This window comes from Xiphias gladius, chromosome 22 (assembly GCF_016859285.1).
Source record: "Xiphias gladius isolate SHS-SW01 ecotype Sanya breed wild chromosome 22, ASM1685928v1, whole genome shotgun sequence".
Taxonomy (NCBI): Eukaryota; Metazoa; Chordata; class Actinopteri; order Istiophoriformes; family Xiphiidae; genus Xiphias; species Xiphias gladius.
In genome coordinates, this window is record NC_053421.1 from 9,786,693 (window position 1) to 9,802,587 (window position 15,895).

At 38.7% G+C, this 15,895-nt stretch overlaps 1 protein-coding gene across 1 annotated transcript in view; it reads left to right on the top strand.

Annotated features, from left to right (window-relative positions):
* The window catches only part of ulk4 (unc-51 like kinase 4), an 84,939-nt gene that overhangs the window by 46,127 nt on the left and 22,917 nt on the right, over positions 1–15,895 (top strand). Inside the window, exons 21-25 of the mRNA XM_040117361.1 lie at positions 436–487; positions 3,117–3,318; positions 4,534–4,626; positions 12,180–12,228; positions 15,370–15,475. Of these exons, the coding sequence (XP_039973295.1) occupies positions 436–487; positions 3,117–3,318; positions 4,534–4,626; positions 12,180–12,228; positions 15,370–15,475 (502 nt within the window). The remainder of the gene's footprint in view (positions 1–435; positions 488–3,116; positions 3,319–4,533; positions 4,627–12,179; positions 12,229–15,369; positions 15,476–15,895) is intronic.

The window sequence follows — 15,895 nt, forward strand, 5'->3', positions numbered from 1 at the left end:
AAGTAGGTTTTCAGAGGAAAGGCTGAGATTGCTTTTATTGATATACTTTTTCCCCTCGAATGAGAGAACATTGGACCAAATTAAACTATTATTAATTAAACTATTGCTAATATTTATACTGTTCATCTTCAACAGTGAGATTGATTATGAACTTTTAGATACGCAAACACATTTGGAGTAGTTTTCTGATACATTTTCCACAAGTTCATTTTAAGCTGCTAAATAATTTCAGCCTGTTTCTACCAGTGGTTTTATGTCCACAGCAATAAGACATTATCTGCAGCTGACCTTATAGAACACCAGGTTATAAGTGTTTCTGCCAGATTGTAGCAGTGCTTTACTGCTGTAGTTAATCAGCCTCTTACAAATTATTGTGGTCAAGGAATAATACAGTGTAACGTGTAAAGTTTTTTGGTTTATTTATGTCTCTTGAAGGTTGTGGATGCCATCCTGCCGCCTCTGACAACACTGGTTTTCAGCAGAAATGGTAAGACAGGTGGAGGGTCATTTCTGAGAGCAGGCAGACAAAGAGAGAAGTGAGACTGAGGAGATGTGGAAGTAGAAGCAAATATCAGAGTGAGGGAGAAAAAGGAGCAGAGCAATTGGGAAAGAATGAAAAAGAAGTGACCGATTTAGAAAAATAGGGGAAAACTGATGCCAAATGGCTAAAGTACATAGCGTATACATACATTTATTGCATGTCATAATTCCCCTTTCTTTCCCCTTGTTTTCTGTTATTGAACAAAGGAAAAAATGACCCAAAAAAAATCTGAAAAAAGAAAGATACTGTATATACATCCATAGATAGATAGATAGATATTGCGAGGATAATACAGTGTGTTCAGAAAGTATTCAGACCCCTTCACTTTTTTTCACATTTTGTTATGTTGCTATTATGCTAAAATAGTTTAAATTCATTCAATCAGTCTGCACACAATACCCAATAATGACAAAGCAAAAATTGAATTTTAGAAACTTTTGCAAATTTATTAAAAAGGAAAACTGAAATATCACATTGATATAAGTATTTAGACCCTTTGCTATGACACCTATTTCTCTTGATTATCATTGAGATGTTTCTGCACCTTGATTGGAGTTCACGTGCTGTAAATTCAATTGACAGGATATGATTTGGAAAGGCAAACACCTGTCTATATAAGGTCTCACAGCTGACATATCGGAGCAAAAACCAAGGAACTGCCTGCAGAGCTCAGAGGCGCAGATCTGGGGATGGCTTCAAAAATATTCCGGTGGTGTTTTCAGTGACCTCCATAGTTCTTCAATGGAAGAAAAGTCTGGAACAACCAGGACTCTTCCTAGAGCTGGTTGCTTGACTAAACTGAGCAATCAAGGGAAAAGAAACCTGGGAAGAGGGGTGACCAAGAACCCGGTGGTGACTCCCGGTTGAGCTCCAGAGATCCTGTGTGGAGATGGGAGAAACTTCCAGAAGGACAACCATCCCTGCACTAATCCACTGATCTGGGCTTTATAGCAGAATGGCCAGACGGAAGCCTCTCCTCAGTGGATGACACATGAAAGCTGCTTGGAGTATGGAAAAAAGCACCTAAAGAGCTCTCAGACTGCGAGAACCAAGATTCTCTGCTCTGATGACACCAAGATTAAACTGTTTGGCCTAAATTCTCAGCGTCATATCTGGAGGAAGCCAGGCTCCGTTTAACACCTGCCCAATACCATCTCAACGAGGAAGCATGGTGATGGCATCATCATACTGTGGGGGGGGGTTATTCAACAGCAGGGACGGGGAAACTAGGCAAGGTTGATGGAAAGTTGAACGGAGCAAAGTACAGAGATATCCTAAATAAAAACCTTTGTCCAAAGTGGTCAGGACGTCAGACTGGGCCAAAGTTTCACCTTCCAACTCGAGTGGCCCAGCCACAGCCTTGACTTGAACTCAATCGAACATCTCTGCAGAGTCCGGAAAATGGCTTCCACTGACAGTCCCCATCCAACCTGACAGAGCTTGAGCGGATCTGCAGAGAAGAATGGCAGAAAATCCCCAAATCCATGTGTGAAAAGCTTATTGACAAGAAGACTCAAGGCTGTAATTGCTGCCAAAGGTGCTTCGTTCTAAGTTCTGAGTAAAGGGTCTGAATACTTATGTCAAAATGATATTTAAAATTTTTCTTTTAAATAAATTTGCGAGAATTTCTCCAATCCTGTTATTGTTTTGTCATTATGGAATATTGAGTATATATTGAAGCAGGGAAAAAACAAATTTATACGATTTTAGTGTAAGGATGCAACATAGCAAATGAGAAGAAAGTGAAAAGGTCTGAATACTTTCTGAATGCACAGTAAATAGAAGAAAAAAAAAGATGTGCAGAGGAAAGAAATGCCAAAGAAGAAGGGGTGGTGAGCAGGAAAGGCAAATCTTGAATGTTTAAGGTCATAAAAATCTCTGCATTAATGAATTGTGTATCTAGTGAAAAGTTTCATTGTAATTATCCACTGCAGTTATTTGGTTTTGGACCCTCAGTGAGTCGTTATCATTTGGTTTTTGTGGGTCCAGCATGACAGAAAAGGAGTATTTCTTGTCGAACCAGTTTCTCAGGGTAAAATTATGTCCTTGTTTTGCATGGGCCATTAATTGTGTTTATTACTTGTTATCATGTCACACGAGGTTGTTTTAAAAAAGTCTGTTACATTGAATCCTCCATTCAGCCCTTTTCTATTTTGTGTTTTGTATGTATTGTAGTATCCATATACAGAATGTAAAATATAATATAGATATTGTAATGTAATATTCAAGTGTGTTAGTTATACTATATATTGGATATGACATTTATGATGGTCAGTTTATGTGGTTATTTCAGTCAATTTTATAGTCCTAGAAGGAAACTATAACAGTAAAAGTCAATAACATTCATAAACTAATTTGGTCAAAACAAGCCATTGAACATCTTTTTCCCTTTTTCTTGAACTATGTGACATCTTAAGGTTTGATTTTTACATTTTGGCATGGGCATTACTGCTGCCTCTAAATCAACAACTTCAACGTCATTTTTAAACCAATGGTCAGGATATTACTCAATTGTTGAATGTCACATGTCACATACATTAATCCTTTCTTTGTTTTGTCTGTGTGTATGTTACAGCGGAGTGGTCTGTGTTTGTTTTGAGTGTGCTGTCCGAACTCAGTCTTGTACTGCTCGTCCAGGATGGGGATCATTCTGATGAAGATGAGAAGACAAAGGAAAAGAAAGAGAGAAAAGAGGAAGGAGGAATGGCAGCAGAAGGAAGAAATAAAAACTCTTCCAGTCAAATCTTAGCTCTCATCACTAAATCTCTGCTTCCAAGGTTGGTCTGATTCTTTCTAAGTATTTGCCTGACAGTTTGTTTGATTTCCTCTGTTAATTTTTGTTTCTGTAGGAACAGAAAAGACTTATAGGTTCTATGAGTGGCATTTTTCCATCAATAGAGCATAAACACATTAACTGTGATACTTTGATATAATTAGTGTAAATGAGACCATCATCAAAATTATTCCTACTCTGTTTTGTGCCAGTGGTATTATTGATTATGTTTCACAGTATTAAAACCAAATTTCATTCAACCCCCCTTTGACAACCAAGATGATGATGTATGAAGTCCAACCTAATCCTTGGCTTATGCAAGTACCCCACTATTTTAATTCAATACTAGCTGTACATAGACACAATATTAAAACTAAAACAGCTCAAGTACAACAACTGCCAGGTCAAAAATACATTAAGCCTTTGTATCTTGGTGACAACAGGTGATAATGTTAACAGAGATGTCCAACCCTCATAAATTCTTTGATGAACAAGTCCAATTATTATCTTGACGCTTTTTACACAGGTGACAGTCTAGTCAAGGTAACTGTACTATATTGAGATATTAGAGATAGTTTAAGGATTTATTGATATTCTGATATTGCATCCTGCCTGTACCTCTTCTTTCAAATATACAGAGTTGTTTTGCATCCTGCTTCTGTGGGTCCTCGTCACATCCTAGTACTTGTTAGATACAGCTAACTGACAAGCATCTGTCTTTATGAGTGTTGGCATCCAATGATCATACAATCTGTGGAGAGCAAAGACAGACAAATGCAGTAGCAGAGGTTTACATCATGACAGAGTAACGAGAATACAAAATAGATATTGACATTTGTGGTGTGTTTTTCTCACTTTCCTTGACATCTTCTATGTGAATCTATACTGTCTCTTCCCATACCATTATTATTACAAAATGTCCTGCTCTCTCATTTTTATCTCATGTGTTACCTCTTGTTCACATTTATTTCCACCCCCATTTTTCTTCCTCACATCTCCCCTCTTCCTCCCCTCTTTACCTCTTAAATTCCCTCCTCTTCTATGCAGGCTTCGTTTTCTCTCCTCCTCCTGTTATAACTCTGGTTTTCCCCTCCCTCTCTTCTCCATCCCTCTCCCCAGATCTGTTCCACATAACACTCTGTTACTAATGATCATAACAGTACATTAATTATTAACACTTTGAAAGCCAGATGTTATACTTATGAATGTTTGTGTTTAGGTATGAGTCTCTTCTTAGAGCAGCAGAGCCTATCCAACTCTACGCACTCAAACTGCTGGTATCAATGACTGAACACAGCACGCAGATCTGCAGGTAGTGTACACATAGGTGCTCCATAATTCACATACAATCAATCACACATAGAGACAGCAAAACATTTTTAAAGCATTTTAAGACCAAAATGTGACTGTACTTTACCTTACAGTACCAATTCTAAGTATTATCAGCATATTATACTGGTTTTTATATTATACATCTATTTAAGTCGTCCTGTGTGTAGCAGCACAAACTGATAAGCAAACCTACTCTAGAGATGCTGGTCAGTAGGGACATCAATCCACATCTTAACATTCATTATTTCTTCTTATAATAACTGAAATTTTATGTGAACGTTTGTTAACTGAAGATACTTTTGACTCCATTATTCTTGTTCTCTATCCAAGACCAAGCTTTGGTTGTATTGGAGTGTTTTGCAGTCCTAGCAGGCGTAAACACACAAATACACAAAAGCACATTTTTTGCTCTCTGTTTTTAATGTTTTAATGTAAAACCAGTCATTCCCAGATCAGAATTGTGAATCACTACCAACTGTTTTTTATTCACAGCCATCCACACACACATATACCTGCATAAATGTGCACACAAACACACAAACGTATCATTGGCAGTGATTAATTTACCCACTACAGTACATAGATGTATACACAAACAATAATTTATTTACTAATGTAGCTGATGCACATTCAGATCTAATAGCAACATCGGCACAGCTGCACCACTGCTAGTGATCTACATTGAACCAGACCCAATCATCTCTCTTAAAGCCATTGTTTTCCACATTGGTTATCAGTTAAGTGGCAGGTATAAGGTGCTGTATCAGCTAAGATGTGTAAAGACTTGACATATTGTGCTGATATATCTTGGTACACTAGCTACTCCTGAAGAGCTTTGTTAAAAAGTATAGTGCACACGCTTTAAATATAGGACACTAAGACAAAATTATTGCTGCCGTTGAAGTAATATTCACGGCTTCATAATGTTGAAGTATTTTGCTATTCAGGATTTAAAAAACATTTCTTGAGGAAGCAGTCATCTGACACCAAAATAAAAAGAGGTAATGATTTGTTGCTGTTCGACAGAGAATCTGCTGATCCCTATGCTAACCGTGTGTGTGTGTGTGTGTGTGTGTGTGTGTGTGTGTGTGTGTGTGTGTGTGTGTGTGTGTGTGTGTGTGTGTGTGCGTGTGCGCGTGTGCACGTGTGTGTGCGCGTGCGTGCGTATATGCTTGCCTCACTTGTGCATGCATGAACATGTGTGCTTGATAGATGTGTTCTGACGGCACCTGTCAGTAATGATTCTCTGGTCTCTTGATTCTCTGGTCACCTGTCTTCTCTTTTCAGCTGTTGACAAACACAGAAAGTGAGGGTGAAAAGAGATGAGGCAGTGAGAGAGAAAAGAATGGGGAATGCGAAGAGGGAATGGATATGAGGAATTAAGGATTGAAGGAGGAAGTAAGAAAGAGATAGGAAGGGAGATTGAGGAAGATGGATGGGAAGAAAGGATAACACTTGGAATGAGAGAAAATGCTGACAAAGGAAGGGGGATAAGGGTAGAAGGGATGAAATGTGAGGTAGCATGAATATGTGTGCATCACATCCTGGCTTTGAAGAGAAAGCGAGTCAAAGTAGGACAAAAAAGGGTCACAATGCCCCACGTGAGCAGTGTTCAGCTGTACATTAGCCAAACGGTGGAATTAGGAGTCTTATGTAGCAAAAAGAAACTTTGTAAGCTGTATATGCAGTCAAAAAATAAACAGAAGAAAAGAAAAATAAAACAACAAAACTTGCAGAATAGTGAAATAAAACAAAGACAAAATATACAGAAACAATTATTGGTACCCTTCACTAATTTTTGTTTGCAGAATCTTTGGCAACAATTACAGCCTCTAAATGTTTCTTGTAGCCATCTAGAAGTTTCTTGCACCTGTCTGCTGCTAGTTTCTGCCACTCTTCCATTGCTATGTGTTCAAGCGCTTTTAAGCTTTCAGGAATTTTGCAATGGCAGATTTCAGCTATCTCTAAAGGTTTTCAATGGGTTTTAGGTCCATCAGTCCATCTTTTCCTTTTTAACCATTCTTTTCTGCTGCTGGATGTGTGCTATGGATCGTTGTCCTGCTGAGAGACCCAAGACCTTCACCTCAAACCTAGTTTTCTGACACTGGGTAACACATTTCGTTCTAAAATGCCTTGCTAATCTCCTGATTTCGTCATTCCTTTGATACTTTGAGTGCCTCCAGTGGCAGAGGCAGCAAAGCAGCCCCACAGCATGATAGAACCTCCTCCAGGTTTTACTGTAGGTAGGGTGGTCTTCTCCTTATGGGTTTCATTTCGTCGCTTATAAACAAACTGCTGCACTGAATTTCCAAAGAGCTCCACTTTGGTTTACCTAGTGGCTTACCTATGAAAGTTTTTGCAAACATTGGTCTTGCCTTTTTGTGCCTTTCTTTCAATAGTGGTGTCCTCCTTGGCCTTCACCCATGGAGCACTACTTGGTTTAGTGTGCGGTGTATGGTACAGGCTGAAACCACCACTCCAGATTGCTCCAGGTCAGCCTGAGGCTCTTTAAATGTCTTGTGTAGTGTTTTTTCCACATCAGCATCAGCCTTTGCAGACTTCTGTCATTGAGTTTCTTCTTAGCACAACGTCCTGGAAGCATCTCAACAGTTTTATGACTGTGAAACCTCTTCATAACATCACAAATTGTTGAAAGATCTTTGGTGATTGCCTTGGAGCCTTTGGTGAAAAAGAAACTGGAAACTATCAGCCCCTTTCTATGCAGTCATCATTCATTGGTTAATTCAGGTCATGTGAACACGGAAAATTAAGCAGAGCTGGGTCTTATTTGTTTTTTATTTTGGTTGAGGAACTGATTTCAAATTCATGAAAAAGGTGCCAGTAATCTTGTCAAGCGTACCTTTTATGTCTGTATTTTTTTATTTCACTATATGAAAGCACTGTACAGTAACTTTGGACATTTTATTAAATATTTTGGTTATACAAAATTTGTTAATTTGCATTAATTTCTGAAGATATTCTAAATTCTGTATAAATTCAGTGGTGCCAATAATTTCAAACAGGACTGTAAGGCAAACTACCTTTTGGTTTTACAAATGCAGTCACACAATCACAAATATTGGTGGATGACAAAGTGGTCATAGACATGGAAATATCCTTTGCCAAGTATTTTATCTCATTCATAGTTCTATGTTTCATCTTTCAATAGTAAGTATTGATTTACAGCAACCATGAGTGTTAACCATCTGTTTTTTACTTCCCTTATTTCCTTCCCCTCTTTCATCCACTTATTTTATCTACTTTAGCCTTAATAACTCAATAAACCTCTTATCACTAATATCCCACTCTCCGTCCATCTCCATCCATCCCTCCCACCCTCCCATGGTTCCAAGTTCACCCTCGTTGGTGAATATGCCCCTACTTCTCTTATCAGTAATATTACCCCCTCTTGTCTTCATCATTTTCTTCCTCCCTCTCTCCTTATCCCCCTCTTTCCTTGACACAAGTAGAGTGACGTGAACTTTTCAAATTGGTGTCAGCACTGTTCTCTCTACATCTTTGTTTTTCTCTCACTCTTTTCCTCTGACATTATTAACAATATTTTACATTTTTTCTGTCTCCCTCGTTCTCTTTCTCCCACCATCTCTAATTTATTAACATTAGTCCACATTTCTCTCTTTCTCTGTGCCCTCTCTCCACAACTCTCCCTCCATCACTCTGGTTATACAATCAGAAATTAAATTGCCTGGGTCTTGGTTAGATAAGTGTGGCTATGAAGCCAGCAGTGCAGTAATTAGATGGTAAATTGGGGACATTAACGTTGGGAAGGCAGCCCGCTGTCTCTCTCTGCATTATCACAGCCCAGACACACCTTCAAACAACTACATTTAGTATGACCTTTAGCCAAAGAACCTCATGTTGTGTGGTTGTGTGTGTGTGTGTGAGTGCGGCCATGTATGTTTCAATCCTTATATGCACGTATGTCTGTCTGACAAATGTGTGTGGATGTGGCCCTTTCACACATGCCATGCTTATCAACCAAAGATAAGGTAGTATTTATTCTTACTTTAAATGGCTTGGCTATTGTGATTGTAGAAGAATATCTATCTTTAACAAAAAAACAACTCATAATTCTTGCATGTTTTTTTTTTCCGTTTCGTTCATCATTTGTTAATAGTTTGACATAGACTCAACCTTGAAAAACCATTACATCATCAAATTTCTATAGTCATTTGGACACCTAAGTCTCTTTAAACCAGATAAAAGTGGAATCATTAGGTGTTAACAATACCAAGGTTTCACACTTTAAAAGGATGTTATGCATATAACAGGCTGCTTTACTTGGCTGCTCTCTAGAGTGAATAAATGCATGAAAAAATATTTTAAAATATTCTTTAGATGATACAAAAACTCATTAAGGTGCGTCATTTATGAATAATTGGACCATCCTCTAGGGAAGAACTTTCCAGTGCCTTGTGAAATAGTCTAACTTGACTAAAACTTACAGCTGCTAAAACATAACCTCCTGGCTTTATCTTTGGTGTTTATTATCTTTTCACTTGAAATATTGTAACAAGGTCCATGTTACCCTTTTAGAATCATCTAAGATTCAGTTTTAGAGCTATAAGTGTTTAACTGACAGCAGGCATATCTGACTACAGTAGAGCATACGTGAATCTAGATTAGTGGTTGACCATGTAATATATATGATAGTTATTATATTCTCTATTATAAAGCTGATGATGTATGACTAATGCACTAAGTCTTATCTCTGTTTGTTCTATTATTGGTAGTCTGTTGTGCTCTGGTTTTTTCAGTGTCTGGTGTTGTGCAGTGTCTATTGATGTATGGCTGGTAGTTTAAAGGTGGTCCAGTTTATCATGTCGTGTTGGCCTGGCCTGTCCTCTCATCTCTCAGTTTGTCACCTACCTAATGGGAGGCCATCCATCACATCTACAAACACACAGACACACACACACACACACACACACACATACACACATTTACCCCTTCATAAATGACATAACATAGGGTACCAAGCTAAATATAAAGTACATCACTGATCTCCGGGTCCATTCATCATGACAAGTAAACAAGAATAGGTCAAAACCTAGTATATGGAAAGACCGTGTATGGTCAATGTGTGGAATTGAGGACATAGTTGAAAACTGTTGTGGAACTGCTGTAAACAGCTACTTTCAAAGGAAAGTAGCTGACATCATCGCATCATATTTGCATTCTGCCTAGTTTCAGCCGGTGTCAGCCCTTTATCTGTTTGCTTCTCTCTGTGCTCACATATAAAGGGTTTTAATACAGCCAAATTCCTAATAAAGCTGTTCTCATTTACATGTTTTTCTGTTTCTGGAACAAGTATGAAATAGCTGCTGAAACGCGGCCCATTAAGACTACATGTTAACCAGCAGTCACTTCAGAGCCTTTTCCAAGCTGCTGTTCTGCACTGCTAAAATCCTGATTTTATAATCGTGCAATGTCTCACAAAATCACCATTAACATAAGTTAAAGACAATGGCTGTGCTGTAATTTCAGCTATATTTACATGTAAAATTATCACTGAGTGAAAAGGTTAGAAGCTCATTGACTCCCTATGTCAGCTCCTGTAAATGTAGCGACAAAGGCGTTATTCACAGCCAGTGGGGAAACTCGGCCAGCCAACCAATGGTGTAACCTCGTCACTCAGTCAGTCGGTGACAGACACTCATATTCATAGTGCTGGCCCCACTGTTGCATTCCAGCCAAAAACAGTTACCACAGAAATGTAGTTAGTATCCACAGCCCTATGTTTCTACAAGCATCCTATGTCTGAGTCTTCAGTGAGTCTTCTCTATATAAAAGAGAGGGATTAGGTCACTGTGCAGTTAAAAAGGAACATACTTCCAATAAATAGCATCTTAGACTCCAACAGTATGGCATTAAACAAAGAGCCTACATCACCAATAGTATTCTGAGTCAAAATATCTCATTGATTAGGGGTCAGATGAGACCAGCAAGATTTGTTCAAAGTAATAGACTTGCCAAAGTATGCAGAAATTGGCTCAGTCAAACAATTTAACCATACTGGCTCCTAGTATTACCAACTACAGCCAAGAAGCTAAAAAATATTAGGAAAATGATCCCCAAAACTAACTGTGGACTGAAGCAACTAAAGCAACTACTTGGTCCAGTAAATCAGTTTCTTTTGCAAATGCTGACTGTGAGCTTAGAATTTGGGGTAATAGTGTGGGGAATATGTCAGCATACATTAAGATGAAATGAAACTGGTATTGATCTGTGTAAAACGTAGGTTGCATGACTGCAGCAAAAGTAATCTGATGCAACAAGGAAAAAACGAAATATATATAAAAACAAGGAATATAAAGTAGACAAGTTACTAGTCAAAGAAAAAACATTTAAGCTGTAAAAAAGGAATGTAAAAAGTTATTAGAACTTGATAACACCCTTGGATGGCCATTTAGTCCTTTTTTTTTGCTTTCCAGATGCATTTTTACCAGAACATTTAACTTTTAGTGACAAAAGCGTCTCAGTCAGTATACACCATGGTTCTGGCAGGTTCCAGGAACATCACATTAACTAAACATTAAATCAACTAAAGTTCAGTCTCAAAAGAGCAACTTTGTGATGAGGTAGAACACAATGTTTGGTGAAAACTTGTTAGCCACTGTTAAATCACCTTGTTCCATGAGTGGTGTGACGCCTGCCAGACAAACTGTAAATCATAGTTAAAATGGAGACAGATTTTTTTAAGTCAGTGGACAGGCTTTGTTGCCATCAGTATATTAACACGTCTGACTTAAGCTGGCTTTGTTACCACTGCGATCTGAATGCTTTCTAGCTTTCTAAGTCTCACACACACACACACACACACACACACACACACACACACACACACACACACACACACACATACACAAGGTGTGTTAGCATATATGTAGGTGCTCCAACCACAGAGTAATTGGTTGTGAACCTTAACAAGTGAGTGGACAGACTTTCATTTCTGATATACTGTACATATCTAAATCTCTTTCTCTCTCCCTTTCTCTTCTCCCTCTCTCTCTCGCTCTCTTTCTCTCTCTCTCTCTGATTTTTTCAGTTTGGATTTATCCATATCACTCTGCATTCTCTACTTTCTCCTTCCACCCTTTTGTTTCTCCCCTCATCTGTCCTCCCTGTATTTTCGTCCAAATTTTCTCTCCCTCCTCTAACCTTCCGCCTCCTTTCTCCTCATCGCCAAATGTAATCTTCTCTTATCCGATCTTCCCCTTAACTTTATTCCTCCTCCAGTGTCCTTCCCTCTCTTCACTCACCTCCTCTCACTTCATCTGCTCTCATCGTGTCTCCTCTTTTCATCTCTCCTCTGTTACCAATTCCACTGGTACCAGACAGGAGTCATTGTAGCGGAACTCCAACCTTAATGAAGATGAAACAGCCCAGTGTGTGTGCAAGTGCAATTATCTGTGAGAGAATAGTGCAGTGAATTGCCGATAAATTAAATTAATTCCTCACCCGCCTTTTTCTCTCTAATCTCCAATATGTATTTTTCTCTCTCCCTTGCAGGTTGATCAAACGCAGTAGGATCCTACCGACAGTTTTTCAGCTCATTATGGTAAGAAACCAATCTCAGTCAATAATTAAATCAATTAGTTTTCATTCAGCCAATCTTTAAATCACTTGGTCAGTCAGTCAGTCAGTCAATGAATCAGTCAGTCTGTTAAACAGATTTACAATCAGCAAATGAAACCCAGTTATCAGAATCTGTATTATTTTGTCATTTATGCTCTATTTTATTACAGTTCAGTTGTTTTCTACCTCATTCCTTCTCTTTCCTCTCTCACTAACTCCATCTAACCCTTATAAATGTATTTATGTAAATTAGTCTGAGTGGTGTTGACCTATTAGAGGGCTGGTGTAATTGACTGGCAGGTCAGAAATAGAGAGGAGGAAGGGTTAATAGATTGGGAATATGGACTCCACTTTTAAGATCGTGAACAAATGCATACACACAAACACACATCACTTGTCTGTTATCAGCGAAGCATAACAATGTTTCCACTAGACAATTTATTTCACCTGACCCTTTTTGCATACGCAAAATCTAATGCACCCACCAACAAACACAGCACAATCTGTTTTTGGCAAACCAATACACTTGTGCTGCAGCAAACAATTTATGCTTCTCTCTCTCTCTCTCTCTCTCTCTCTCTCTCTCTCTCTCTCTCTCTCTCTCTCTCACACACACACATACACACACACCCTTGTTTTACTGTATTCGTGGGGACTCTTCACTTAAGTAATGCATTCCCAAGCCCCTTACCCTAATCTTCACGATCAGATCTAAATACCTAACCCTTACCCTAAACCTGATTCTAACCTGAACCCTAAAACCAAGTTTTAACCCTCAAACAACCATTTAAACTTGTGCAGTCCAGCATTTTGGTCCCCACAAAGCTATCAGCCCACACAAGTATAGTGGGCTCCTGGTTTTCGGACCTCACAAATATAATAAAGCAAGCACACACACCACACACAAACACACAAATGTGCTCACACATTTTCACTTAATAATCAGTGTTCTGCATGGCTGCCCATCCAGCCCTGACTAGCTGATGCAGAATGTTAAATACTGTTATCCAACAGCCTGATTAGCTTCTCTCCTGATTGTTTATTCCTGTCTGAAACAGTCATGTCGGGAGCCATTAGTGCTGTCTGTATTGCTCACATTTAGATTGATTTATGCTGCCTGAAACACTCTGATCTGGATTGATTATACCTGTCACTGGTGATCACACTTGTCATGGAGAAACTCACCTAATTGTATTTGTCCAAATGATGAAGTAGTTCTGCTTCAAACATAAAAGGACCTCAGGAAACCAGCTAGACAAGGGTTCTTAATTGGTTGGTTGCTGGGCCTGAGGAGGTATAAGACTATTCAGACTGAGTTGCAGTCAAACACTACCTACTAAGTTGAATGCTCTATGAGTTGGGGGCAGGACATTGAGTCACTAAGTTATAATCATTTTTTCTGTCATTCTTCATGTTTTTTGCCAGGTTTATGCTTTCAATGATGAGCACAAAGTCCTTTCATGGCTTATTAGTCCATAAAGATAAAAATAAATTAGCTTTGTCATTGGTTGTTACTGACAGGTAAGTTGTCCCAGGTGTGAAATGATGTCATTGTCTTCAGCCTAAGGCTACTGCACATGATGATTACCAGCCAGGCAACCCGTACACAGATCACATTAATGCGCACAGACCCTGCAGGCAGAGCTGGTGTATCTCAGAGGGGATCAAAAAGTGAAGCGAGGGCAGGAGAGATAAGGAGAAGTGAATTAGGAAGGGGAGAAGGTTTTGTATGAAGGAGAAAGAAGAGAAGAGGAGTAAAGGGAGGAACAGAAAAGGAGGAGGAGGGAGAGTGCGAAGAAATAGGAGTAGGAGGAAAGTGTAGGCTTGCTCCTTGTTTCTCTCTAAAACAATCTATTATCATAGGTCACAACTCCACCGTCCTATGATAGACAGAAACCCCTTTTATTCAGCCTGTTCAAACCTGGAATGTTGCGCCTTTATTTCACCTTGCTTTTCTGTGTAAAAGGTTTGAACATGGAATGGGGGGGGCATTTATGTTCCTCCTTTAAGTCGGCAGTGGAAGTAGTCACAGAGCCGAATAAACGTCTGTGGAAAAGGGAGATCTTGTGTTACACATCACGGCTCTGATTCCAGAATGCCAGCATGCTGTCTAAAATCACACACATTATGCATTATGCTGTGGTTCAGTGTTTCATTTTGTTTGGTTCAGTATAAACAAGCAAAGCAGCATAATGAGGGTTCTTCTTAACAGCAATATAGCGGGATCTTCTTAATAGGGGCTAGAATTAATCTGGTCTTTTGCTGAACATTGTGCCCTAATAATAATTTTCACAGCAGATAGAATATGGAATTATAAATAATTTCCTGCTGTGCATATATCAAACAGTTTTTTTCTCTTGCTGGTTGACTTCTGTGTTGTGTGACCCAAGACGTTAGTAATAATTGACCTTATCTGCAGTTTGGGATGTCTTGCCAACAGTTTCACAGATTTGTCTGAAGAGATTCACAGAAAGGCTGATTCTGCCACACCATGTCTAGCTCTCTTAACACATACATGGTGTAAGCCTCAGCACCAGGTTAAAGGCCTAAACACCTAACTAAATCACTGAAGCTCAAGAGCAGACATACTTAGGAGACTTAGTCTGTATAAATACAGGTTCTAAAAATGGAATAACAGGTGGGTTGATCATTTTCAACTAAGGCTTCCAATTTTGGGTCTGGGTTTGTGTGCGGTGTACGTAGGTTTTTAATAAGTTCAATATGTTGAAAGATTTATGTTCTCAAAACAGATTAAAACAAGTTGATGGTCATAGTGTGTATTTGTGTTTTTATAACAAGTCAATAACGTTTCATGCCACACAAAGACACACACACAAGGACACACGCACTCACGAAGTACTGTCTATTGTGTTGTGGCTTTAATGCACGATGAAAGTATCACAGACAAATTGCCATTGATAAACAGTGCTCACAGTGTTTTGTAGTCCACTACCTTACATATATTTAAATTATTATCTCAAGTCATCAAAATTAGTTTAATTTTAGAACATAGATATAAGAAATGCTACATAGAAAACATTTGACTGTGGACTAATGTTGAATACAGGATGTTGTAGAATAACCTGTAATCTAGTTATCCTTCTCTGTCCCTTACTTTTTCCAGGCTAACAGTAGTAATGTTACCAGTGGGATGCTCCAAAATGCAATCGCCTTGCTGTGTAACCTTAGTGGAGACACAATCTTGGACCTCGAGCCAGTACACCACCAAGGTACAGTACGTCTGCATACAGTATTATGGAGATAGGGAAGATGTTACTTTTCTCAGCTTTGAAAAAATAATACTTCCATTCTTCTCAACTTTTCTAGTTTTGTGCTCTCTCTTACACTATTAAGGCCAATCTTAGACTTAGACTTACTTAGACTTAGAAAACTTTAAATTTCTCCGAGAGGCATTTTGTAGTACAGCATAGAACATTAGACACATAAAAAGGACATCAAATAAACAGAAACAACAGTAATCCAAATCTTCAATGGCAGTTATCATAAATATCATCACTCTTCAGTCGGACATTTAAAGTGAGGATTGAAAACTCTGAATATTGTGAGTATACTGTGCATCCAACAAGTCCATTGTATTCCACATCCCTTATTCCATGTATTACCCCAGACTCCCCATGGCTACCACATCT